At 43.1% G+C, this 27,994-nt stretch overlaps 1 protein-coding gene and 1 pseudogene across 4 annotated transcripts; both read left to right on the forward strand.

Annotated features, from left to right (window-relative positions):
• CTPS1 (CTP synthase 1) lies at positions 1-27,990 on the forward strand. 4 transcript variants are annotated; one of them, XM_016140030.2, is made up of 19 exons: positions 1-141; positions 3,279-3,457; positions 5,021-5,191; positions 7,439-7,539; positions 8,305-8,421; positions 11,076-11,159; positions 11,651-11,731; positions 14,224-14,375; positions 15,502-15,634; positions 17,875-17,963; positions 18,774-18,868; positions 19,554-19,616; positions 21,583-21,626; positions 22,904-23,000; positions 24,109-24,164; positions 24,262-24,358; positions 24,916-25,060; positions 25,635-25,726; positions 27,070-27,990. In XM_016140030.2, exons 2-18 carry the CDS (start codon positions 3,292-3,294, stop codon positions 25,717-25,719), a joined length of 1,776 nt encoding a protein of 591 aa, XP_015995516.1. In that variant the 5' UTR covers positions 1-141; positions 3,279-3,291; the 3' UTR covers positions 25,720-25,726; positions 27,070-27,990. The 4 variants fall into 4 exon arrangements, with proteins under 4 accessions (XP_015995516.1, XP_015995513.1, XP_015995517.1 ...); XM_016140027.2 differs by having other exon boundaries at positions 25,635-25,721; XM_016140031.2 differs by having other exon boundaries at positions 25,635-25,721; positions 27,073-27,990.
• LOC118604856 lies at positions 10,624-10,742 on the forward strand (annotated as a pseudogene).
• Positions 27,991-27,994: the final 4 nt, after the last annotated feature.

A 27,994-nucleotide genomic window follows, 5' to 3' on the forward strand; every position in this document is an offset into this window, starting at 1 on the left:
GTGCGCACCGCCTAGCGCCCGCCTCCGTGAAAGACTGCCGGGCGCATGCGGCCGGGTTGCTTCACTAGCTGCCTGGGCCGCACCGCGCGCATCGCCCGCTCCTGGCTCCTAGGCTGACTGAAGGTTTGAAGTCGGCCTCAGGTAGGCTGACTCCAGAGATCCCGGGGGAGCTGTTCTCCCGTGCAGGAATCAGCAGCGCGAGCTGCGCCCGGCGCGGGACAGCCCCACCACCGGGTGACAGACACCGCTCCCACCAATCAGGGGTGATGTGGCTCGCCGGCCAGCCCAATGAGCTGTGTACCTAACGGGAGTAGGACGGTCGGCCAGGCCGGCGAGGAGCCGGCTCCCGCGCGCGGGGCCGCGTGGCCGGGCGCCGTTGGAGAGATGGGCCGCAGTGGGCGCAGGTCCCGGATTGCGGGGCCCGGCAGCGCCCATTTCAGCGCAGCCTGGCTAGGCTGACCAAAAAGCCAAGGATGGCTTGTGGGATGGAGAGGGCGGTAGAGTGCGGGAGCCTCCTCTGCTCAGCCCTCCCCGAGCAGTCCCGGGAGGGTGCCGCTGGGTCGGACTGCCGCGGGCCACGACCCTCCGTCCTCAAGGCACGGCGGTAGCCCCGCCGAGAGGGCTTCAAGGTCCCAGACAGGCCGGTCGCGGTGGAATGGGTTCGGCAGGTTGGCTTCGGCCCCCTCCGGTAGTGGAAGGGGCCTTGGAGCTCACCCGGCCAGTCCGCGTTGGCCCCACAGCTGGCCGCCTCCCTTCCCGGTCGCCCAGAGTGAAGATGCTGCATTTGAAAGAAGTTCACTACGTTTGCGTGGCGCACTTACGTCTACACTCATTATAATTTTGAATCTTCAGCAGCCCTGTGACACAGGCAATGTGGAGATTCTTACCCCATTTTTACAGATGTAAGGACCAGGGCTTCAGGAAACTTAAGTGATTTGACAGGTCTCAGTACGTAAGTGGAGGAGCTGGAACTGAATTTCACAACATTTAACAAAATAAGAAGCTTTTTAAATCTTTGCATCTTGATTTGTTATTTGTGCTTGAAAACCTTTTGCTATCTCCATCATCTTAAGAATAAAGTTCAGATTGGACATTAATGTTTCCGCATATTTGGGCCCTTTGCCTACATTTCCAACTCATTTCCTACTGTCTTACCCCTTCCCCCCATCTCTCGTCTTGGCCCTACCTCTGTTTTCTGTAGATAGCCTGCACTTTTCACTTTGTTCCCTTTCCCACGCTTTAAGTCATACAGTCCTTCAAGGCTCATTGCAAATTTCAGGTCAACAAAGCAGGAGCAATCTAGGTCTTCTCCCCTTGGATTTCTCTTACCTTCTAGATGGGCCATGGTACATCATCTTGGTGTTGCCACTGAAAGCTTTCTGCTCTCTCTTCTCCCGCTTTTATACCCTTCACATGTACCTCTGCTTCTGCCATCGCTGGATAACTCATTTCTTAGCAAACGTTTTGTCTCTGGACCACTAGCAACTTGAGGTATAGGCCCCAATCTGATTAATTGTTGTGGTCCCCAAAGTATCTGTCACAGTAGCACTTACATGGTAAGTAGTCTGTGAATGTGAGTGGATGAGTCCTGTTGGCCCCTGACCTGGACTTTGAATACATTAAATATTTATTGCCAGGCACTGTAGGAGACTGCAAGAATCACCCTCTTAGAGTGAAACTGGAGCAAATCAAATGTAAATGGTTGAGACGAATCTTCTGTAGAAGTAACTCGTTCTGTAACACATTCAAAGTGGCTGAGGAATTGCAGGGATCATCCAAAATTTAGTCAGTGAGACCAGGCATTATTGTTAGGATGTACCTGGCTAGGACATATCTAAAATATAGCTAAGTCTTATTTTTGTGTCACTAAGGAACTGTTCACATATTAGGGACTTGGAGTCAAAGAAGTTTAGGGAGACTGCACACTGTATACCCCTTTTTGGAGATCACATTGAATGTTAACTTATTAAAGGCTCTCAGAGTTTTTGCATTAAAGAAACCAATTGACTGTTTAACTAGCATTCCAACATTTCTCTGATTTATCTGTCTCCAAAACGCTTTTTGGGAATCTCATATGCATTTTGTGGAAACCAAGAAGCATGCTTTTGGAAATGCTGAAGAAAGAGTAAGACATGATTACAGTGTCCTTCTTGCTGTCTGAGGGGAAAGACATTCTGAGCATTCTTATCTCCTTGCCAAGTGTGTTCATTCCTGCCTGCCTTGGGGAGGAGCCGGGTGGGGGAGTGCTTCAAGCAAAACTCCTGTTTCCTTGTTCCTTTTCTTAGCTTATTTTTATAATTTGGCTTCACACGAAGTGCTCCGAGGTGGATCAGACTGTGCCAAAGCAAGCATTCTCTTATACTTGATTATATTTCTCATTTTGATTACATTTAGGTTTGCTGACCAAATGATGTTTCTGGGCCGCTGAAGCTCAGGGCCAGTGATATGTTTTCCCTGGCGAGCCTCTTGCTGTCTCTTCCACCTCTTATTTAACCTGTCCCTTGCCACTGCTGTTCTTGCATCCATCCATCCCTTTTATTTCTCGTCACGGTACTGTTTCTTCCAATCCCACAACTGTCCTGCCTTTTGGATTTAATCCGATCGGTCCATATGTGCTTCAGACTGGTTTATTATCTGATGTCCCTTTCCCCCAACACATAAGGCTCTCTTCAGGGCATACCTGGGAGAGATTGCTGGCAGGGAGTAAGTCACTGTTAAGTTACAGAAGACAGAGCACCCTTTAAAAGATTTTTAGGTTTAACTGCAGCTCTTAAATGTTGAAGTTCTTTTCCTTTATTCTGTCTTGTATAACCTAGAGGATCTGTGTTTTCTTGGTGCTACATTGTAATTTAGCCAGACACTATTTCTTTCCTGGGGGAGAGTGCTCATCCAAGAGTGAAATTGTTTTCCCCATGTAGGGAAAATAATGAGGCACCTGCTTCGTATCCCATTGTCTGGTGGTGACGTCAACCAACATTTGAGGCATAGTGTTCTATCAACAGCTTAAAGTTTTTTTTTTTTTTACTTAGGTTGACTTCCAAGGTTGTTGTCAAAGCTTAAAAAAAACAAGCTACATTATTCGATTAGCAGTTGTTTTTCAACTCATACTTAAACTGAAGCCATTCAGTGATTCAAGAACCCACATAACAACTTTCTTAAGTGTGACAAGAAACCGAGGCTCCAAGAGGGTTAGGTAGTAAGTGGCAGAGCCGGTATTTGAACCTAGATAAGTTTGATTTTTTGAGATATATTTAGTCTGTAACTTTTCCTTCTCCCAGGTCAAAAAGTAAAATGAAGTACATTCTAGTTACTGGTGGTGTTATATCAGGAATTGGAAAAGGAATCATCGCCAGCAGTGTGGGTACAATACTGAAGTCGTGTGGTTTACATGTAACTTCAATTAAAATTGATCCATACATTAACATTGATGCCGGAACATTCTCTCCTTATGAACATGGTAAGCAAAATGCATTTTTCTTTTTTTCCTTTTTTTTTTTTTTAAATACTTGTACATTATGTGGAGGAACATGTCAGCTCTTGGAAATTGTGTGTATTTTGCATAACATAACTTCCAATTCTTGTCTTCTAAAAAGATCCTTAGAGTAGCAGAATGATGCTTTTCTCTCTTGGCCGGAGAGGAAGCAGAACTCTTACTGTGTGCAATGTAGTGATTAGAGTCTAGAGGTTCTTGTAATAGAAATAATAGAAATGACCTTTTTGGCGGCTGAGTGAAAATTTGTCACTTTGATTGCAAAAAGGTAATCTAGTAACATAATCTTTCTTCAAATATTTGAGAAAGAGGGATTATGTGTATTCTTTGCGGCCCCGAGCTTTAGAAAAAGGATGCATGGAAAGAAGTTATAATAAGGAAATAGGTTTTCCCTGATATAAGAAAGATCTTTATAATAGCAAGTGCTCTCCAATTGTGAAGTAACCGACTTCTAGAGGTAGGAGTGTTCATTCAAACAGAAGATGAAAGACCACTTCATAGGGATTCAGGCAACAGATAGCTGCTGGAATTGGATGATTTATAAGCCGGAGATTCTGTTTTGCTAACAGAGTTTGGATAAAATAAACAAGCATCTTCTGAGATGAGTGAAAAGTTAAAACCATTAAGGGAGGGTCGAAGACTATCACTTTACTTCTTTGTTATTGCTGAATGCTTTTCAACTGTGTGATGTATGACTGTCTGAATCACCTAAAAGATTATTTGCTTAAAATTTGGGGTAGATGTACTGATAAAACATAGTTCTTAAGTTTTTAAATTGTTTCGTACTACTTTCTAATGTTGAGGTAAAAATCTATAAGTATAAGTCTCACCAGAGCAAAAATCTTTAATAACTAGTGACAGGAAAAGATGGACATACTGAAGCAATATTTAATAGAATATTCTTAAGCAGAGGATGATCTGTCTCTTTGAGAGGGAAAATAAGACATTTTTACCTTTCCTATTCTTGACCTTGTCTCCTATTGTGATTGGAGGAATGAACCATTCTGGGCAAAATTTCTAGAATGACGTTTGAGAAATGAATATTAAACAAAGGGATGGGAGAAACTTTGCAGTTTCACAACTGTTTAGGACTAAAGCATAGTCCAGAAGCTGGCTTTTAGAATCAACATGACCTTAATATATGTCTTGTTTAAGTTTTGAATCAAATCATGCTTTTATCACACTTCAAACCTTGCTCTGCTCAAGTAGGAGACTTTGTTGATGCCATGCTAACTGTAAAGTCCCATATACCCACAGCCCTTTAGGCTGTAATCTCCTTCCATTCCATGCTATTTCAGAACTCTTCCTGATTCAGACTGAGTCTGTTAATAGACTGGAAGTGTGAAGTTACCTTTTGGAGAATGGTTGCTCTTTTTCTTTTGTGTCCTGTTTAGTTTTCTAGAAATAAAAGTCTTTGCTTCGTGTGTAGGTAACGAAGACCTTGTTCTAGTGTTTATATTTTGGCACGCAAGTTGTGCCATGTTATATGTATTTCTCACTTATCCTAAACATTTTCACTTTTTATCACAGGTGAGGTTTTTGTGCTGGATGATGGTGGGGAAGTAGACCTTGACCTGGGTAACTATGAGCGTTTCCTTGACATCCGCCTTACCAAGGACAATAATCTGACCACCGGAAAGATATACCAGTATGTCATTAATAAGGAACGCAAAGGCGATTACTTGGGGAAAACTGTCCAAGGTAATACTGGATTTGCCTCAAGGTTTAAAAATCTTAAGCAGTTAAATTTCTTTTGTGTATTGTTACTGAAATTTCAGGTTTGTATGGCTGCTTACTTAATAACTTGAAGAAGCCATCACTGCTCTGTGGATGGCATTGAAGCTGTCAGTTCAGCGGCATTGTTTGAGTCCAGAGAGCTGTTGTTTTTATACAGTGATGAGTGTGAAGTGATAAAGGCAGCTGGATTAGGGCAGTAAGCCAGACTTTGTGTGTTGTGTATCTGGGGTTTACTATGTATAGGCAGTGATAGGGAAAAGAACATCCATCGTGTACGTTGGTTTTCAGGCTGGTCATCAGTGCAAATGGGCTTGGCGGAGTATGAGAACTGAGTCTCTGGGTCCTCCTGAGCTATCACCAGCACAACTTCACTTGTCTCTGTTTGCTGTCTTGGGGTTTTTCATAGTGTTCATTTGAGAAAAGTGCTGATTTGGAAAATGTGGGTTTGGAAAACCACTGGTCTAATATAGTGGCATAAGTCCAGATTTTAGGGGCTGCTGTGAAACGGCTTTCGTCCAAGTTGTGAGAATAAATCTGCTTTTGGCTTTAGACTTTACTGGACTGAAAGCTGAAGGTCCTACTGACAATGGGCAGCGCCAGACCAGATTCTAGGCTAATTGGGTCATGTTGAGATCTTAGCTTTTATGAACATGGGTGGATTATTTAACCTCTTTCAGATATTGTTTCCTTTTCTTAATTAAAATGGAGATGATAACAGTACCTACCTCTCCGGGCTGTTAGGAGGATTAAAGGAGCTAAATCACTAAAGTGTTTCTCTTGAGTTCCTGACACACACAAGGGATCAATTAGAAATTAACATGATCTTGATCATTCATTTTGTTGTTCTAGGCCTCCAGTGTGTTCATCCACTTATTCATTCATCAAATATGTTTTGAATGCTCCCTGGTGCTGGGAATATTTGATGGACAAGACCAAAGAGGCCATTGCCCTTGTGGACGTTACCTTATGGGAGAGACAGAAGCAAACAGAATGAACGAGATATCTGATAGGAGCTGTGATGCTTGAAGGAAGCAGAGTGAAGAGAGATTGAGAAAGTGGTGGGAGAGCCGGTTTGGACAGGTGGTCAGGGAAAGCATCCTAGGAAAGGCCGTGTGAGCAGAGAGGCCAGCCGTGGGAAGAATGGAAGGAGGCAGGACCACAGGGCACATGGAGCGGCCCAAAGCTGCAAAGGGCTTGGTCAGGGAATGGTGAGGAGCTGTTGAGCCTGAGCACAGTTACCCTTGGGGATGGAAAGAGAGGTGGGTGAGGTGGGTTACACCCAGGTCATATGTGGCCTTCTGGAGTTTGGATTTTACTAAGAGCATAAACTTGGGGAGTGGTGAACTCTGATTTGCATTTTTAAAAGGTCACTTTGGCTGTTGTGTATGGAATAGATAATGAATATCCTTGTGCTTGAGGCACTCTGGCAATATACATAGCAAGTTAAACAGTAATCTCTGCTCCTCAGGAATTCGCCATTAGAGCCTGACAGCTATGATTTAAAAGTGTTTAGTGATAGCTTGCATTTATTGAGCACTGACATGTTAGGCACTCCACTTAGCTTTTTACTAATGCTGTCTCATAAAATTTCCACAGCTTTATGAAGTAGAAGCTATTATTGCCACTTCATGGATAGGGAAATTGAACTTAAGAATAGATAAGTAATTTGCCTAAAGATCCACCTCTAATGAATGGTGGAACTGAACCCAGACATTCTGAGCTCAGATGTGCTCCTTACTGCTCTGCTGCACCAAATTCTCTCTCTGTAATGGATTGTTTCCCCTTTGGGAAATGGGAAACGTAATGGAACTGGGTCCTAGCTTTCTCTTGTTCCTGGAAAAGCACCCAGGTGTGAAGTGCTCACCTTCAGCTACAAAGCAGTGGAGTGGCCACATGGTCTGTTGTGTGGTTATGCAGCCAGGATAGTCTCTGCACAGGGGCAAAAGCTCTATGTGGCTTAAGATGCCGCTCTGAGCCCTACTCTCTTGTAGTGCTTCCATCTACAACTTGCAAATCTGGAAAGGAAGCCACAGGAAGTGTGAACCCAAGAATTTTTAAGGCCATTTAAGAGTGGTCTCTAAAATATTTTTGTGACCCCTTCGCCTCTCTGTGCAGGCAAAGAGTGCAGCCATTTGTTGTCACAATAAGTGTGTCTGTCTTATAGATGCTGATGGAAAAGTCTGTGTCACATACTTCTTTTCTTCTTCTCAGTTGTCCCTCACATCACAGATGCAATTCAGGAGTGGGTAATGAGACAGGCATTAATACCTGTGGATGAAGATGGCTTAGAACCTCAAGTGTGTGTTATTGAGGTATGTATGAGTCTTTTCTAAACTCCATGATTCCTGGGTACGTGACCAAGTGGGCATATTTACCTCCTTAGTCAGCTATCAGCAGCTGATAAGACCATTCCCAGTGAAGCCCTTGACCCTCATAACTGATATAGCAGGTCAGGGCACAGTAAGAGTCATGTGGAATGGCTGCACCATCAAAAGAGATACTTTGTCCAAGCTTCAAGGGAGTCCTCCTTTTTAGCATTTATACATTCACATAGTATGGACTGTGACACATTTTTTTATCTGTCTCTTGAGAAAGTCAACTGGCCTTTGGCTTTTGTTCTGGCAGGAATATTAATCTCTCTGAGCGAATGAGCCCCCTTTGGTTTCAGTTTCTGTATTCCTGCTTTGCTGATCCTACCTGTCGGATCTCAGTGTTCCTGTGAAAATAGGAGACTCAAAAGTTCCAGCAGTTTGTATAACTGATGCTTTTTAATACCGGCATTATTCATGGCTGAGAGAAGATCAGATTTAGGTTCCTTTGCTTTGTGACTTCTATACAAATAAAATAATTAGTACATCTGTCACTTGATCTTTTTCTTGAAATGATGTGGAAAGATCCATTATAACCTTAGGGAATGGTAAGCCCATACAAAAAAGTAATCTTTTAGCACAAAGAAATGTCTAATTACTGTTAATTGACATTGTATGGGCCAAAGAATCCACATTATACTGTTATTGATCATGGAATTGAGATGGTAAACCACAAGAGGAACCTCTAAAATAATTTTGTTCTTCTAGCTCGGTGGAACAGTGGGAGATATAGAAAGCATGCCCTTTATTGAGGCCTTCCGTCAGTTCCAATTCAAAGTCAAAAGAGAAAACTTTTGTAATATTCACGTCAGTTTAGTTCCTCAGGTAAGGCATTCAAAACTTTTCTTATGGGGATGGTGAGGAGGGAGAAAATGATGATTGTCACTCCTTATCTGTTTTAAATATTTGAGGTACAGAAAGCAGGGAATAAAAAACTTCTTATTATAATTATACTGTTTGAAAAGATCCAGTGGAAAAACATTAGACAATTATTCAGAGAAGTTGTAGTTAAAGAAGGTGAATTGAACATATCTATTTGTCTTTACCACATGGTGAAACCCCACTACAACTAGAGTGAAGGGATTTTTTTTTTTTTTAAGACAAAAATTCACAAAGATAAATACTGTGAGAGGAGTCACCAGTAACAAAAATTTGGAAAGTAGGGAGCAGATAGACATGTAGAAACTGACCCAACAGACCTGGGAGAGTTGGATCCTAGGCCTACATCAGAAAAAACATAGAAGCAACCTTGTTCACCCTGTAGAACCCCCAGAGGCTGAGGAATGGGCAGCATCCAGTGCTTCTGGGAGTAGAGGTAAGGGTGGGGCTTCTGACTACTGTTTCAGGAGTAGTTAGACCCCAGCATCCCCTTCCCTAAGGTAGACAGTGGGGCATTAAACCCTCCCCCATCTTGTCAAAAGACTGTAGGTTTTTCCTCTGGAGAGGGTTTCTGGATAAGCAAACACTAGGGGCAGTCGACGGCAGTAATACTGAACTAGAAACATGGGGGGTTCAGTGTAATTTTGTGCTGTTGAGACACTCTACCTCCTTCTGCCACTTGTTTCCCAGAGTCACTGCAGCCAGGCAGGACCTTCCACATAGGCGACTATACGATTTTTCCTGGGGTATATGAGCAGCCCAGGGGAAAATGCACTGCTCTTAGGGGCTCACCAGTGAAACAGGCCAGCCAGATCCTCACATGAGGACCCTGGTGGGCAAGGCTACCCACTCTCAGAGCTTCTGGTTAGCTTTTAAATATGATCTGGCAGCCAGTGATCACCAGACTTTTGGAGAAAGTATCTTAATGTGCAAGAGACCAAAACAACAGAAAGAAAACTTATAGGAAGTTGAGGCTTTACAGGTAGCAGGAAACTAAAAAATTAAGAGAATTAAGATAAACTGCATCCATTAAACAGAAAAGAATTCTTGGCAATTAAAAATTGGATAGCAGAAATGAAAAATTTAAGAGAAAGGAAGTTGAGGAAATACTCTAGGAAATAAAGCACAAAGATCAAGAGAGAGAAAATAGAGAAAAGGCAAGAAAATTAGAGGACTGGTCCAGGAATTCTAACATCCAAATAATAGGATTTCCAAACAATAATAGAAAGGGAGAGGGAAGTAATCTGAACTAGGGGACCTCAAACTATGCCCCACAGGCCAAATCAGCCCACCCTGTTTTTGAAAATAAAATTGTCTGGAAATAGAGCCACATCAATATGTTTAGGTATTGTCCATGCTGCTTGGCCAAGAAAACCTAAAATTTATTATCTGGCCCTAAGAAAACGTTTTCTGATTTCTCATCTAAAGTAGTCAAGGAAATTTCTAGACATGAGTTTCTAAATTGAAAGGGCCTACTGAACGCCTAGCATAGTGAATGAAAAATGACCCACACCAAAGTATATCGTCAAATTTCAGAATAGTGGGGCAGAAATTCTAAAAGGCTCTAGAGAGAAAAATCAAGAATCAGTATGGCTTTCGACTTCTCACCAGCAGTACTGGAAGCTGAAAGATAATGAAGCTGTTTCCTTAAAACTTCTTAGGGAAAATGATTTCCAACCTAGAATTCCCCACCTAGAAAATGTATCTCTTAAGTGTGAGAGGAGAATAAAGATAATTTAGTACATAGAAACTCAGCTTACCAACAAACAAAACAAGAAAACCTAACAAAGAAAACAAACATTTGGACCAGAAGGGAAAAATGTGGCGCATGGTTTAATCATGGGCAGTTTAAATACTCAAAAGCATGCAAACACTAAAGAGTGATCATGAGATGCAGGTTGCAGGGACAGGATGGGTGCGTGTAGTAGAGAATGGGTTCCGTATCTAACAGAGAAATAAACAGAAAATGCCTCAAACTAAATGCCAAGGGTAGCAATAAAGCACACCAGAAGGATTGGTTAAAAGAATGGAAGAGTAACTGCCTCTAGGGTTTGGAAAAGGGGAGGGGAGAGATGAGGGCTAGCACCACTGGTCATTAGAACAAACTTTGTAGAACTGTTGGGCTCTAACATATATATATATATATATGCCTGCAGCCATGCCTCCCTGAACAAGCCTGATCCCGTCTGTTCTTGGAAGCTAAGCAGGGTCGGGCCTGGTTAGTACTTGGATGGGAGACCACCTAGGAAGACCAGGTGCTGTAGGCGTAAAAAATAAATGAAAAAATTAGGGATTGTAAGAACACAAGGTCCTTGCAATCTGTGAGGTCAACTAAGGGTTGTCTCACCTAAAAAAAAATATGTGTGTGTGTATGTATGTGCGTGTATATATATGTAACATGTAACCTTTGACAAAAATAAAAACTAAATTAGATAAATGATCAAATTACCTATTTCCCTGTAGTTAAAAGTTAATTCACAGTGGATCCTAGACCTAAATGTAAAGTTATAAAACTTTTAGAAATTATAATATAGAAAAGTCATACTTGAAAATTCCTTATCAGAGAGAAATTAATTTTTTTTTTTCTTTTTGTAAAATAGCCAAGTTCAACTGGGGAACAGAAGACTAAACCCACCCAGAATAGTGTTCGGGAACTCAGAGGCCTTGGGCTTTCCCCGGATCTGGTAAGATTTTTCTCATCACCTGGTTTCAGCATTATCTTCTGTGTGTAATTAAAATCTCTCCTCTATGGCCAACAAACCCTTTGTTTTCTTTGCATGTTTTTAGTTAATGGTGGAGAAATAAGTCTAGTGCTATGAACCGAGCTACAGTTTGCAAAGATGATCGTAACCTGGCATGTGTGAGGCCATGTCTCATTTTTTCTCTCAGCCAGTGGTTTAATCTCCTTCCCCCCCTTCCCCCCAAGAACACTGAGGGAACCCCGGCTGGTTCAGTAATCTGTCTCTTCGTTTGTACTACTACTCTCTTAGGTTTCTCCATTTTGAGGTTTAGAAATTTCAGTTTTGAAAACAGGTGATATTTTCATAATCTGCCTGTATTGTGCTAGGAGTTAGCTTAACAATGTAATAATGTCTGTTTCGATTTCAATCAGGAGAAAAACCCAGCTTTGTAATCCCTTCCTTCTGTCTAAGTGTCTTGTTTTCTTTGCTGCCAGGTTGTGTGCAGGTGCTCAAATCCTCTTGACACATCAGTGAAAGAGAAAATATCAATGTTCTGCCACGTCGAACCTGAACAGGTAAGTAGAAATTCCATCTTCACATGAATTGATTTTTGTTTCTAATGATCCTGAAGTCTCTTAACCAGTTTCATAAGGCTTATTATTTCAGAATTCGAGACTGTAGATGATTCCCTAGAACTGATACCGTTGGGTCTGTGATTTTCCATTACTTGATGTCTTGTGGTTCCCCAAACATGCTTTTACCTCTCCTGCCTCTTCTCTGCCCACTCCTTGTGCTCTTTGTTCCAGCCATGCTGGATGGGTATCCCTGACACCCCTCCTGACCCTCCATCCTCACCCCGCCCCACCTCATTTCTCTTGGCCTGATAATCCTGCTGTTCATTTTCATCCTTCAGGGCCCAGCTAGAACACAGTATTGTCTGAGAAGCTTTACCTGCTAAACCTCCTCACCCTTGCGCCTCAGGCTAATCCTTCTCTAGGCTCACAGATACTGGTGTGAGCCGTGTGTGTGTGTGTGTGTGTGTGTGTGTGTGTGTGTGTGTGTGTATTTGTCTTCCCTTATAGACTTGGAGCTTCATGAGGGCAAAGACCATCATATTCAACTTTATATATTTCTGGTGCCTAGTAAAAGAAATTCAAAATTTTGGAACCTATCTAATAGGAATATATCTAAGTGTGGTACATGGTAGAGAAATTCTAGTGGTGATAAGTTGAGACTGTGGCTTTGGTTAGGTTTGGCTGAAGGAGAGTAGAAGGGGAGTTGAGGTCAAGGAATTTATGATTAAGTTATAGATGCTTCGTTTTACTAGTAGATTATTTGAGGGTCAGGAGACTGAGCAGGAGGGCCCAGCTGGGGAGAATGAAGCAGCAGAGTTAAAATAAGAGAATGGATTTACAGGGATACTGGAAATATGGGAGTGAATGTAACAAAATTAAAACCACTGGCCTGGCCTTGAAGTTAGTAGAGCAAGAGGAAAGTCTTTGACCATTACAGAGGCAGCTGTCATCTCCATGTCCGTGATGGCTCAAGCTTCGGGGAGTGAGGGTAGCCTGGAGGCCTGAGGTCAGTGTTCCCGGGTGTGATTCCTGAGCTGGGAGCTCTGTCAAAGGATGCTGCTTCATACTAAGTATGTGGAACATCGGAATAATTTTATTGTTATGAACAGCCTTTTTATTATGCACTTCAATTATTTTAGATATTTCTGTCCTAGCAAATGAAGGTAATTCAATTCTGTAAAAGAATAGGTTGTCATTAAAATTATTCACTTTAGAAATGTGACAAGTATTTCTATATTTAAATTTGAATTTCAAATCTTATGCCTGTTTTTTAATTGGGTTGATCGAGTTATAAGAGTTCTTTATATATTCTGAATATAAGCCTTTTATTGGGGATGATTTGCACATTTTTTTCTCTCAGTCTGGCTTATCTTTTCATTTTCTTAATAGTATCTTTTGGAGCACAAAAGCTTTTACATTTTGATGAACTCTATCCATTCTTTACTTTATAGATGCTTTTGGTATCATACTAAGTACTCTGTTTAACCAAGGTCATAAAGATTTTCTTCTGTGTTTTCTTCTAAAAGTTTTATGATTTAAGATCTTACATTTAGGTCTAGATCCATGGCGAATTAACATAGTGACTTTTCATTAAAAGTTGAAATACATCTTTTTGCCCAGTTCTTCTAGCCCCATCTGTTGAAAAGACTATCCTTCAATAATGTTCTATAATTTTCTTTATAAAGGTGCTTGTTAGATTGATTTATCTTTGTAAATTTGTTTTTTAGATTTATCTAGAGATCTTCATTTTTGTTACTATAAATTCTCTTGATTTTTGTAGATAAATAATAATTTATGCAATTAGTATCAGTTGTTTATTATTTTCCAGTTCACGTACCCTTTTTTTCCTTATCTAATTGTAATGGCTAGTATCTCTAGTACATCATTGAATAAAATTAGTGAGACTGGCTAGTTTCGTCTTGTCCCAGACTTTAAATATTAAGCATTAATATTAAATATTTTATATTTTCACATTTTTCCTAATATTTCTAATTTACCAAGAATTTTTATTATGAGTTGGTTTCGAATTTTTTAAAAGAATTTACATTCGCTGAAGTGGTTTTTTTTCCTCGTCCTCTAATCTGTGTAGTGAATTCCACTGTTCAATTTCTTGATGCAGTGGTTCTCAAACCCAGTTTTAAAAAGTACTGATGCCTGCCTTCTGCCTCCAGAGATATAGTGTAGGGTGCATTTAAAAGCACCCACAAGTGATTCCAGTGTACAGCCAAGTTTGAGAACCACTATTTTGGGGACAAACCCTACTTGGACATGATTTTTTTTTTTTTTAAGATTTTTGCATCCACGTTCATAAAATGTTAGCTCCTATTCCATTCTTTTTGAGTTGGTTTTGGTAATTTATATTTTTCTAGAAAATTGCCCTCTTTTCTGTTTTCCAATTTAGAACAGTGATTTTCCCAAGGTTATGTGGCTAGTCGGAGGCTATCAGCCTGGGTTTTGTTTTTATTAAATAACTTTTGCTTGTTTTTAAACAGGTGATCTGTGTCCACGATGTCTCGTCCATCTATCGAGTCCCCTTGTTATTAGAGGAGCAGGGGGTTGTAGATTATTTTCTTCGAAGACTTGACCTTCCTATTGAGAGGCAGCCACGAAGAATGCTGATGAAGTGGAAAGAGATGGCTGACAGGTTTGCCTCATAATAAGGAGCTGGCAGTTCTAGCCTAATTTCTCTTTTTTTTTATAGGGCCTCAGGGAATTCAGCTCTTACTCGTGCTATCAGTTTGTGTTAGAAAGATGTTAATGGTAAAGGGTGTTAAGAAAGGATCTCAGTCCTCAAGTAGTTGCATTGTGGATGAAGAAGTCCCGGTAGAGCTAGCCCAGGTCACAGTGAGTTCAGATTACACGTCTGTCATCCTGTCTCCCATCAACTAGAAAATCAATACAAACAGGTGTCCTAGTGACAGTGGGTTAGTGCACATAGCTGAGGCCCACACAAACGAATGGCTGACAGTGGCTGGAATACGCCTGAGTAGCATCTCAAATAGCTGAGCTGAGTTTGGGAACTTGTCACTCACCCCACACCAGAAAAGGATCAGCAAGGATCTCCAGTCTTTCCTTACTACTGCTGCCAAAACTCATCACTTTGAGAATTGTCCCCACTCTGCTTTCCTCCTCTTAAAGCTCTGTGATGCTCACATTTCACATTGTTACACAGTGCCTCAGAGCCCTGGGTGTGCCTTAGTTGTAGTTACAAAGTCAATATGACAATATTAATGAGCATCTGGGGGGTATTCAATCCATTGCTCTGTGATACTTATTTTCATTTTTTCAGTCTTTGTCCCTTCACATGTATATCTTTTGTAGCTACAAAAATGACACATAGTTTTAGGATCTTTTCATAAACTATTATAAACATTTTTGCTCTGTTACTAAGTAAACTTTACAATGAAAATTTTTAATGAATATGGACTATTGTGTGAATGTTCTATAATATATTCGACTATTCCCTTCATCACATTAACTCTTATGGATTGTCTTAATTTTTTTGCCCTTTGTGATTTTAATTTACTTTTAAACAATGTGTGAAATTTCGAAGCCATCTCTTTGTAACAGCTTCTAAAATTCTATTTGCTTAAAAAGCCTGCCACATTGATCCGAAAATTGTTTCCTCTTTTCTGTTCTATACATAGAAGTCAGATAATAGTCCCTCCCGTTTTATTCTTCCCAGACTTGTTTTTCTTTTCTTTAAAAGGGAATTTTGAGCTCATGGCTGTATGTACATAATTTGCTGTTTTTTGACCTTCGTTTGATAGATACGATCGTTTGCTGGAGACTTGCTCTATTGCCCTTGTGGGCAAGTACACCAAGTTCTCAGACTCGTATGCCTCTGTCATTAAAGCTTTGGAGCATTCTGCACTGGCCATCAACCACAAACTGGAAATCAAGGTAAGAGGGGTGGTGTGGATACAACTGGGGCGTGAGCAGGGGGGCCATCTCTAGTCTCATAAGTGCTTTATATTTGTGGAGCTCAGTTACCACAAAGGTTCATGGTGGATTCCTGGCTTTGAGAAAACAGTAGGGCATTTTCAGGAAATGATGAATGGGAGAGACGTTCATAGTAGAAGCTGAGAGAGGGTGAAAGCTTGTATCGAGTATCAGGTGACCAAGTGAAGTTGCCTCGTGGGAATGAGGGGGTTGGCTGGCCAGAGGCACATCGCTCAGTTGCTGGCACCACTTGCCTCATCTGTGAAGTGGGAATGCTAATATCCACCACATAGAGCTGGGAGGTTTCTCCAAAATATGCATTCAGTTGCCCAGCCATGCCTGGAACACGGGCGGCACCCAGGAGGTAGTAGTTAGTGTGTTTTGCTCTGTGACGTGCTAAGGAGAAGCTGAGCCGGTGGAAAGTCTAGGCATGGTCCCTGCCTGTCTGCTTGAGGCAGTTGAGTGTCAAGAGTCATGGGTTCCAGAGCCACAGAGCCAGGACGCGTATTCTGACTCTGTTGCTTACAAGGTGTGCGACCCGGGCAAGTTACTTAACTTTTGTGTGTGTCAGTTTCCTCATCTTTAAAAGGGGAGAGTGACTGTACCTTCCTCATAGGGTTATCATAAGAATTAGATGAACTCATAAAAAGTGCTTAGCGCTGTGCCTGGCATAAAGGAAGTGCTATGTGTGTTGGCTCTTCTGGAAAGCCTTCCACCTGTCCCTTTTATACTTTTCCCCCCAGCGTCGTAGCTCCCCAGCTGGAGCTTTTCAGGAGGAGATGTTCTCTCCATTGGCACTGGGGTTTGTCTCCTACTTCTTCAGGTGTTTCTCAGCGTGATAATTTAGTTTGCTTTGTGCTGGTGAACAGATTCCTGTAGAATGACCCATTTATACATGTTTTAAGAATTATGGGATCTCATTAAACTATTCTCATATTTTTTGTTTTTTGGATGATTTATTTGCTTTATCCACTTGGAGGTAGTCTGTGCCTACTATTTGTTAGGTGGTAGAGGTAAGAGGTGAATAGAAAGTCAGCAAGGTCTCTTTGGTATAATAGGAGCACACAGAAGATGGGTGATCCTGCCATGGTAGATGTGTGAGGAAGGCAGAATTCTTTGTGGAAGGACCCCTGGGCAGGTTTGGGAAGATGGATAAGGCAGATGGAAGAGCATTCCCATCACAAGGGTCTGGAGGCAGGGAATAGTTGAGAATTTAGGGCATGAAAATAGAGAAATTGGAGGCTGTCTGGAGACAGGTGGCGAGGGTGTGGCCGTGAATTTCAGCTGGGCCTGGATCCTATCCAGAGGTTCAATGCAGGAAGCAGCAGGCAGGAGACAGTAGGAAAACGGTGAACAATCTAATAAAAAAGTGGGTAAAAGATTTAGACAGACACTTCCATAAAAGATGCACATAGTATATATGAAAAGATGCTCAATACCTTTCTTTAGTTGTCAGGGAAATAAATACAAATTAAATCACAGTGACATACCAACACACACCCACCAGAGTGGCTAAGGATGTTGGTGAGGATGTGGAACTCTCATTGCTGGTGGCAGTGTAAAATGGTACAACTACTTTAGAAAACAGCCTGGCAGTTTCATATAAAGGTAAATATACACTTACTATATGGCTCAGCAATTCCACTCCCAGATATTTACTCAAGAGAAATGGAAACATGTCTACAAAAAATATTTTTTATACAAATGGACAGTTATTCATAATAGCCAAAATCTGGAAATAGCTCAAATGTCCAGAATGAGTCAGTAGAGAAACACATTGTATAGCCCCACAATGGAAAACTGATCGACAATAAAAAGGAACAAACTAGTGTTACACACAGCAACATGGACAAATCTCACAAATGTTATACTGAGCAAAAGAAGGCAGACACAACAGGCTGCACATTGTATGGCTCCAGTTAGATGAAGTCCTAGAAGAGGCAGAACCTGCAGTGATAGAAGCAGCCCCGAGGTTATCAGGGACCGGAGGTTGGGAGGAGGAGAAGGTGGTTTGCAGAGGGCAGAGGGAATTTGTGGGATGACAGTAATTTTCCATAGACTATCATTTTAAAACTATTTTAACATCGAGACAGTTGGAACATTGATACTGATACTTAGAAATTATGAAAGAACACGGCTCTGGAGTCACGAGCCTGCTTCTTTCCTGCCCCCCTCCCCCGCCCTGTCTGAACCCTCCCTAGTACATTGATTCTACGGACTTGGAGCCAAGCACCTTACAGGAGGAGCCCGTGCGCTACCATGAAGCCTGGCAGAAGCTCTGCAGCGCCCAGTAAGGAGTATCTCTGCCTTTGGTTTCCAGCAGCTTTGGGGTTGTTTTAATGGGCCGAGTGCTGTGCTTTGACTTAGTTGTTTAAGTATCTTTTAATTATTGGAAGGACTGCATACTGGATGATTTAAGTCTTAAAAAATACAGCTTATCAAAGTAGTTGAATCTCAAGAGAACGCTTTCTAATTTTATTGATGTTATTTGCTGTGTGCATCTATTGATGAGGGTCATTTAAAGATTATTGAGAATATTTGATGAATACACGTCTGTAGGATCCCATGACTAGTTTGTTTTCAGCACTGTTATTTGTGATGGTAAAACATTAGCAAGAATTTGTGGTTTACTAGAACAATTGAATGTTATGGTGCCATAGAACTCTGACTAAGACCTTAGGTCAGCATGGCACTCTGACCGAATGAGGAAAGGCCCCTTCCTACTTGGGGGACCATGCTAAGCCAAGAGGTAAAAAAAATTGCATTTATATTAATATATGTTAAAAATAGGAACAAGTCCGGGCCTGGGACAAATACTGTACAATAGCACTATTATAATTATGTATGCCATCTTTTCTTTTTTTTTTTACATCATAAGCATTTTGTAATGTCACTTAGAAAAAGCCCATGGATTTGTGTGCATTTTCTAAGTTCATAGTGTTTACATACAGCTCATTGGTTGTCCCCAAATCAGTCATAGTCCAGTAGCAAAGTATAGGAGTAACTTCATGGCATCAGTGTCTTGCAGATGGCCCGTTGGGTGGTTATTGTGAGCTGGACTGATGGAATGGGGGCTCACCTCGTGTGCTCTCTTGAACAGTGGAGTGCTGGTTCCAGGGGGATTTGGTGTTCGAGGGACGGAAGGAAAGATCCAAGCAATCGCCTGGGCTCGGAAGCAGAAGAAGCCTTTTTTGGGTAAGAAGGAGGAAAGAGCAAAGAAGGTGTCACGTGGGAGCCTGTAAATAAAATGGGATTGCCAAAACCAGACACCGGCGCCGTCTTTCCAGATGGCAACTCACACCAAAGCCTTGTTGGTTCCGTTTGGGAGAAATTCAAACTCTCCTGTAAAATGAAAAAGTTTAAATTTTGAGCTGCGTGTAGACTAGATGTCGTGGAATTTTCGGAGAACGAATTCAGTTAGGCAATCTTGTCCATTTACTGAACGCAGCTGCTGGGCATGGCATGGGAGACTGTTTTCCATCCCCACTTGGAACGCCAGCTGACTGTAACTGGGCGAAGTGATTTGGGATGACTTCTCATGCTGTAAATTTTAGTGATTTTCAACTTGACCAATTATAAATGGGAACTAAATGAGAGAGGGTAGGAAAACTTAAACTTTTAAGTACTATGAATAGAATGTTGTTCATTTCTAAAATTGATTAACTTTCAAAACCTTGGATCTTCACATACACTTAGATCCAGCTTTTGAAATCTGATACAGATGAAGTGTAGCGGGGTGTTTGTGTACAGCAGGAAGTTGTGAGAGTCTGGATTGGAATGCTGCGAACAAACAGGACACAGTCTGTGGCAGGCCGGTGGGAAATGTAGGAATGCTGCCTTTTCGCCGGAACTTCATTCGATTTTCTCTCCCATCTGCAAGGTGTGTGTTTAGGAATGCAGTTGGCAGTGGTTGAATTTTCAAGAAATGTGCTGGGATGGCAAGGTAATTGTCTACTTAAAAACTTGTTACATTTTTGCTTAAATGTGTCTGGAAGGTGTGAAGCCCGGTGCCTGCTGGGAGATTGGGAGCCATGGAAAAGGGCAGGCCTGGTCTCCCAGTACCTTGTGGGGTGTGGTAGCAGGGAATTGCTGTTTATTGAGGGAAAGCAGGGCTCCTCCAAGTGAACCCCAGGAAGGAGGGAACACCACTGAGCACACAGCCTCGGCTCTTCCCTTGCATTTCCTGCTCTGGAGATTCTCAACGCTTCCGTTGCCATCGTCACTGTCCCTGAGCTTTTGTCCAGTAAGAAAACTCTGAGGCTGTGCAGTTATTATGAACTCAGGCTGTGGAGCTGGTCAGAAGAGCTGGGCTCAAATTCTGACATTAGCATTTTTTGTGGGTGGTTGTAGGCAAATTACTCAGGCATTCTGGGCCTCTGCTTCTTCTGTAAGATGGGGTAATAATGGTACCCACTTCGCATGGTTATAAGTATTAAATGAATATTGCATGTAAGTAGTTACAGCATAGGGCCTGGCAAATAGGAAATAACATCGGCTCTGTGCCCAGCCAGTTGTATCACTGCGTCCAGACCACCCCAAAACTCAGTGGTGGCTTCCGGCAGCGACGGTTTATTCTTTCTCAGTATTCTGTGGGTTGACTGGTATTCTGCTCTATGGGGTGCGTCTGAGATCACCCTGCCCTGCATTCAGCTCTGCCCAACAAGGACATCGCAAAGGTCTTTTCACATGGCAGCTCATCAGTCACTAGTTAAAACCCGAGCTTCCTCACAGCATGGAGACCGACTGCTTCCAAGTAGTGGAAGCACCTATTAAACTAGCTAATGTCCCACAGTCACGTCCAGAGTCAGAGGTGGGGGGAAGGGAGGTAGGTGAGATGGCGGGGGATGTAGGAGGGAACAACCATGAGGTGTGAATACTGGCAGCGGTTCACTGGGGCCACCCTTGGGAGAGTCTGCCCCAGCCCCTTTATTCTCTGTAGTCCAGCCGACAAATACCAAGTTTTCAGAAAGACCTGCGAGCTCTAAGAAAAATAAACAAAGCAACCTGAAGGAATGTACAAGTGGTCTGGCTTTACAAAGTACAAGTGGTTCTTCTGTGGCCAGCTTGCTATTAACAGGCTGGGCTCAGTTCACATTTTTTCTGAGAGGCTGCTTCACACTAAGGGGAGGTTGGCTAAGTTCTGTAGGCAGTGTGCCCGTTAGTTCTGGTCTCTGAACTGGCAGGTACTGTCTTACCATCCACCACCTAGAGCTAGCCCTCTGGGCCCCCTGGACCTTTCCACAGCCATCACCTGCCACCCACTCAGCCTCCCAGGTGGATGAGTGACCTGGTGATGAGCTTTCTTCCTTCAGTCGAGACCTGGCCTGGGTTTAAGGCCCGGCAGGGGAACAATACCTAGCATATTCACATAGGACCAGACACTCAGCACCAGGAGCTCAGTGCTTTTCCTTTTAATTTTTAGTGATTTTGCTTATGGTTGGATGGTAAATTCAGTGAAGGATAGAAAGGTTATTTGGGTTTTGAAGTCAACTAATTTTTGATTTAGCTATTGAGTGAGGAAAGTCGAGTAGGGCAATGTATAAGATGCTGAGGGTAAAAAGAAATAGTACTCCCCCATCTTGGAGTGAGACAGCCTGAAATGAAAAGTGTAAAAAATTGAGACCGTATGAGAACTGTCTTAAGGATTCATTATCTAAATAAAGATTATTAGGTTATGTCCCCATTTTGTACAGCCTGACCTCTATCCAGAGAGTTTAAGATTTGATGCAAAAAATTTACCTCTGTGTGTGTATGTGTGTTTAATGTTATCCCTAATTTTTGTTCTAAACACTGAATGACTTTAAACTGAGGAAAGAAATTTCGATTTAGAGCTTAGGAATTAAATTTTAAATAATCAGTTTTGTTTATAATATAATTATTTTCTTAACTTAAGTATTTTAATTCCTCAGATGCCAATTCTACAGAGTTTGACCCCAATACCAGTCATCCTGTGGTGAGTCCAGTGTTTGAATTTCGCCAGGGCATAGAAGGGTGTGGAAGGGATGTTTATGAAAGTGGTTGATGATGGTTAGAGACAGCAAATGAGACCATTTGGGTCCGTCCCAAAGAACCCTGAGGACCTGCACATTCAGACGTACCTCATAGGAAGAACTGGTTTTTTGTTGTGTAATTTCTCGCCACTCTTCCTAGTTTGCCGAAGAAAGTTTTAAGCACAGGTACCAAGTAGAGGATTCTGATTAAAATAATTCTCCATCCCCACACCCCTTAGGAGCACGTTATAATAGTACAGATATGAAACACTTATAGGCAGTTATTATTATATGCCAGGCACTGTTCTCACTGCTTCATATATATTGATCCATTTAATCCCCAACAACTCTGGGAGAGGGGCATATTATTAAAGAACTGGAATATAGTCCTGATTTGTTTAATGGTAACGAAAGCTTTTTGAGGCCGGCATATCTCGTTATATCTCCTATCACAGAAATGTGGCTCATGGGGGAGGGACAGTGCCTTTATTTGTCTTTGAATCCCCAACCCGGGGATGGCAGGCCTGTTCTTGACACTGAGGAAGCTATGACGAACAGGATGGACAAAGTTCTTGATCTTGGGCACTTCAGTAGCATCAGTATATGTTTATCGACTTGAAATTGAACTTTGCTCATAGTCAGACCTTAGGAGGAAGAGAGCAAAGGTTTTGAATTGTGGTGGAGTGGGGAGGGGGCGGGGCATAGAAAAGGTCATCGAGGCCAGACGACGCTCAGAGCAGCATAGGACTGAGTGACGAGCTAGACTCAGGGCCGGGGTGCCTCGGCCTCTCCGTTCCATAGAGAGATGTTCACTAAGCCCCCGCTGGGACTGTCAGACCCCAGATGAGCATCCCTCTCCTCTGAGCAGCTCAGCAGGCAAGTGCGGGAGACGTGTTATAACACATCCTGTCTGGGGTCCTTCCTGCAGCTGTGTCAGCCCTTGTGCGAACATGCCGCAGCCCAGCAGCACTTAGTATCCACAGCGCTGGGGGAAGGAATGGCCACCAAGGGAAGGAACAGCTGTGTCTGGTCCTGTAGCTCATGAGCTAAAGGATTCGTCCCCTACCCAATGAAAGTTTAAACGTGATTATCGGGAGGTATTTTCCCGTGACAGACATCTCTTACAAGGAAAGCCTGGGGATTAGAGCCTCTTCACAGGTTTATTTCATTCAGTGCTGGCTGGCTGTCTCTAACGGAAGCAGAGTTTGGTAATGCCTGGCTGTGTTTTGTACATCTCCAGGTCATAGACATGCCAGAACACAATCCTGGGCAGATGGGCGGGACCATGAGGCTGGGCAAGAGGAGAACGCTGTTCCAGACCAAGAACTCCGTCATGAGTAAGAGCTGCCTCCCCCTGGCCCAGCCTTTGGCTTGGCACCTCCAGGAAGCGTGTCTTGGGGTGGTGCTGAGCTCTGGCATTTTGGGTTCTGTTCTTGCTTTTGAAGTTCTTTTTTTTCCCTTTCCTATTCATGCTCTTTTAGGATGCACTGTAATGTGGCGGTGTGGGTCTTAGAAAGGTCACAGGTAGTGCAGGCAGGGTTCGGGGGGTCTTGAGTGTGGATGACTCACCAGAATGAGGCAGTTAGGTGAAATCTATTGTAATTTGTTTCTTTCCTATGGTATTAGGTTGAACTGTATGAAGCTGCCATTTTCGGAGGGACAGAAATTGCCAATGTCATCAATTTATATTTAAAATTGTCCTAAATATATTTGATTCAAAAAATACCAAGAGGTGCTAAAGTTTTAAGGAAAATTTGAGGAGGAAAATATTTAAGAAAGTTTATTAGGTTTTATTTTCTTGCCCACTGGGAAAATTCCGTCTGCCTCAGCACGGGCACCCTTGTGTCTGTCTGGGGGGTTAGTAGCAGCGTAGTTCGAGTCACTCGAGGTGACCTTTCAGCCCTTCCATCTCTAATGTTCTGTACCCTTGGGAACCTCATCTGGCAGCCACAAGTGAGTCTGTAAAGCAGCCCCGCTCACTTGTTCAAGGGCGGCCACCAGCTGCTCGGGAGCTCTGACAACGGTGACATCGCCACGGCGCTGGCCCCGAGGGTCATCTCTGTAGCTCTTCAAACAGAGCTTCAGACTTCTGGTGCATCCTGATTTGTTTTTCAAGGCAGTTTCCAGCAGAAAAGTGCTTTGTGCCTCAAAAATCGCGTGTTGGAGGGTGGCGATGAAATCTGTTTCTATTACGGTTTTTCTTTGTGTGGTCGAACAGTCAAAACCTAAGACTTACTCTAAATTGTGCTACGATGAGCACGGGGCTGTCGTTGGCAGGAGAATCCTAGAAATAGCCTTCAAAAGGCCTGATGATAGAAAGTAAACTGGGAAGCGGGATACGGTTATAAATAGGTTTTGCGTGCGTGCGTGCGTGCGTGTGTGTGTGTGTGTGTGAAAGAGAGAGAGAGATCAGAATTCCAGCATGCTTTTTATTTTTTTTGCCAGGGAAGCTCTATGGAGATCCAGATTACTTGGAAGAGAGGCACCGCCACAGATTTGAGGTGAGGAATTGAGCTTTGAAATGTAAAAATTGTCTCTGTTACTTTGGGAACCCCGTAAGTCTAGAGGCCAGCAAAATTATTCCTCGTGCCTCAACAGGTGAATCCAGTCTTGAAAAAGTGTTTGGAAGAGCAAGGCTTGAAGTTCGTTGGCCAAGATGTTGGAGGAGAGAGAATGGAAATTGTGGAGTTGGAAGGTGATTCCTTGGGCAATTGTATTTAATGGAAGACTTAGTAAGGTTCTCTTGGCATGTGGGAAAATGTGAAAATATTAGTTGTCGCCCTTTTCCTAACAGACTTATGAGGGGAGAGGTCTTGGTAAGTGAGGTGTCTGGAGCCCTGGGACACCAGGGCTCCACAGGGACGAGCTTTGTGCCACAGCCTTTTGCAGACAGCTGTTTCACCTCTGGCCTCAGTTCTCTGTTCTCCAGAATGAGAGTTCGGACTTGGTACTTAAGCCCCGCTTCAGATCTGATGTGACCTGCATGACTCAATCCCATGGAAGTCCAAGGAGCCAGGGATAGGAAGCAGGAGAGAGGGCCCCTTCAGCCCGGAGGGTGGCAGCATGCTCGGGAGAGGGCATCAGATCTCCCATGCCCCGTGGTTACCTTTACCCAGGTTCCAATTAAGAAGCTGTTTTCAAGTAATTTTAGGATCTGTGGAAATGTGAAACGTTTAACAAGATTTTTTTCTCCTTTTTTATATTTTATGTGTACATAAGTAATGAAGTTGTTTCTTTGCATTTCTGTTTCAGATCATCCCTTTTTTGTTGGAGTTCAGTACCACCCCGAGTTCTTGTCCAGACCTATCAAGCCTTCCCCACCCTACTTTGGCCTCCTTCTAGCCTCCGTGGGGAGGCTCCCGCATTACCTCCAGAAAGGCTGCAGGCTCTCGCCCAGGTGGGGTCCCGCTTCTCTCGTCCTTCAGGTGGTCACTGGTTCATTACAGCAAGCCATCATCCCGTTAGTGCTGAGCCAGAGCCTTAGGAGCTGGGACCTGGCTAGGCGCCCTCGCACTGACATGCAAGTGACCTCTCCTTCCCCAGGGTTTTCTCGGGCTCCTTCTGTGCTGCCCATGACCTTCCCCCGGCATGGTCGTTAGGTCCCCTTCTCTGTAGCATCTGGGTTCCAGGATCCCATTTATAAGTAGGACCCTATGGTCCTACGGGAACTGTGGTTTTTCCCAAGGTGTCTGCCTCAGCCTGGGTGGTTTCAGGCCCTGATGCACCTTTATCTGAAACCAGTTAACTACCCTGAGTTGGTGGTTAGGTATCATGACTGAAGCAGAAATTGAATGTGTATCTTTTGTAACTATAAGAAGAAATCACAGCTTTGTGCTAAATATATAATGTAGTAAAGAGTCTGATTTCTGCGTGTGCAGACAAGTGTCCCTGTGGAAACAGTAGCTACAAAAGCAGGACAGTAAAGTGAATTTCTGGTGGGAGATGATGAATAGACTGTGTGAATTCTCCAGGGACACCTACAGCGACCGAAGCGGAAGCAGTTCCCCTGACTCTGAAATCACCGAATTGAAGTTTCCATCAATAAATCATGACTGATGGTAACGTATGTGATCTTTTTAAGCTTCAGTTTAGTTTTTAAATGGTGATAACATTAGAATTGTAAGACTACCATGAGTTTAGTATTGACAGTTTTTATCTGTCAGAGAATAAAAGTGGTAAGGTCAGCATGGGCATCAAACGGGTGAGACCCCTCCTAGTACGGTGCCGTTACCCACCCTGCTTCTCGACTCCAGTGGGGGACATCAGTCCCCGGGCAGTTGTTTCCTAACTGATTTGGGTGCTAATGTGACCACATCTGGGGGAAGCGGATTCTTAGCACCTTGTTATTTCATGTGTCCATAAACTTAGAGGTCTTGGAGGAAGTGACAGGTGTGACAATATGGTATATGTAATTTTTGCAGAACTTTAAGCTTGTATCAGGAAGCACTTTAAAACTGAACACTTTTATGTTGATTGCAGCTTATTCTGGAAATCCCTTAAAATCCAAATAATTATTGAACAAACTTTGAATGTTTGTCTTTATAGTGACAGGATTTGTTAATTGTATGAAGTGTAATAGCTGTGGCCACTGCCATGAATTGTATGAAGTCCTGTTAAGATAAGTGAGTGAACTATGTCAGCAAAAATACACAGTCTGCTGGTGAGGGTGTCAGAAGGGGGTTAGGGGCGTCAGGCATCTGGGGGGTCCGACAGGAGAACCAGGAATGTGGTGTGGTCCCATATCTGTGTGTGGGTCCCAGCACAGGTAAGATGAGCTTCTGCCCAGGGGCCAGGCAGGTAGCTTCCCTGACTCCTGGACGCCTTGCATTCCCTGCCAGTGGGCCTCTGCACTGCGCAGGTCTGGTCCAGTGGGCACACGGCTCTTCTGCTTTTGCCTTGTTTGATTAGCCAGCTGGCGGCCTGTGATAACCTCAGTGGGGTGGGCGGGCAGGGGAAGTAGGTTTGTATCGGGAGGACAGCATTGGCTGCTTACTCTTGCCAGATGAGCATGTAGCTCAGATGGACTCATTGATCCTCTCCACAAGATAGTGAGCTAGAGGCTGTTTCATAGTCTAAGAAACTGCTTCCAGTAGAAAGGCAGCTTTAAAGGGGTAGGAATTTGGTTGGTTAGGGGAGAGTTTGCTGTCAGTGTCCCTGTTAGAGGCCAGGTGCTGTGAAAAGAACGCTCGTCTTAGGGCAGAGGTAGAGGTTCATGTAAGAGCTTGAAAATGTGTGATTCTATGGGAATTATAAATTTAGCTTATAGTTATTCATATTAGGCTCCTACCACTGGTCTTCAATGAAAAACAGGTATAGCTTACCATAGCAGCTGACTGTAAATTCTACCTTTTCCACTTTTATATCCATATATCGTATAATTGCTGATTTTTTTTTTTTTTTTTAAAGCAGGGTGAATCTTCAAGAGAGCCTTCAGACTTTGAGAGTTTACAGCTTTGATTTTACACTCGGCTTTTTTGACACTTCCTTTAAATTATGTTTTTATTAAGACTATTTTATTACGGGGGAAAGGTATTTGGAAGACTGTGTAACTTGCATGTCCCATCATGTGTATCGGCTCCTTTGTGGTGTGCTGCCTGGTGTTGACACTCTCTTTTTCAGTCCCCTGGCCTCAGACCAGAAACAGGACATCGGGGCAGGAGCAGGTGACAGACGGGTCTAATGGAGTGCCCATCAATCACCTCATTTCTCCATCCACCTCGAGTCAGTGTGGATTCGAGGATGTAGCCTGTTGCTTCCCCCAGGGAGGCCCAGACTGCATAAAGAGTGTGCCATGTGTACTTACTGAGCATGGAGGGGTAATTTTAGCTAATGCTTACAACACTCGGTGCTGGTAACCTGAGGGCACTGCTTGCTGCCAAGAGCAGTGGAACCAGGAACAAAGCCTCAGCACTGCCCCACACTGTGGGGACTCAGTGCAAACGGTGGCTGGGACTCGTTGTTCAGAGGGATGGTCAATTTGGTGTGACACGAAACAGCAAGAAGTCTTTGTCTCTCTGAAGTATGATTTTACAATCCCTGTCCTCTGGCCGAGCTTCTCTCCCGGGGCTGGGGAACACTCCTTGCATCAAGGGGTCACTTAAAAAAGAACAGAGAATCTTTTGGGGAGACTGCCTCTGAAACCCTCTCACATGCAGACAGCTTTGCTCGAGGGGACTTTTCCTTCCAAGATGTTACTGCAGTTGAAATGCAATATGAAAGTCTATTTTCTTTACGTGATGTGATAGGCACAGCTGTGTGCCCATTATATTCTGCTTGGACTCCATGTATACTCTAACTTAAGAAATAAATAATACGGAACAAGAGGCACGCT

Source organism: Rousettus aegyptiacus, unplaced genomic scaffold, assembly GCF_014176215.1.
Source record: "Rousettus aegyptiacus isolate mRouAeg1 unplaced genomic scaffold, mRouAeg1.p scaffold_m13_p_1, whole genome shotgun sequence".
Lineage (NCBI taxonomy): Eukaryota > Metazoa > Chordata > Mammalia > Chiroptera > Pteropodidae > Rousettus > Rousettus aegyptiacus.

What these genes read in the sequence shown, in the direction of transcription:
- CTPS1 (XM_016140030.2), top strand. Translation starts at nt 3,292, where the DNA reads ATGAAGTACATTCTAGTTACTGGTGGTGTTATATCAGGAATTGGAAAA. An exon ending in ATTCTCTCCTTATGAACATG is followed by an intron (nt 3,458 to 5,020) that starts GTAAGCAAAATG and finishes TTTTTATCACAG; the next exon opens with GTGAGGTTTTTGTGCTGGAT. An exon ending in GCAGAAGAAGCCTTTTTTGG is followed by an intron (nt 18,869 to 19,553) that starts GTAAGAAGGAGG and finishes CCCATCTGCAAG; the next exon opens with GTGTGTGTTTAGGAATGCAG.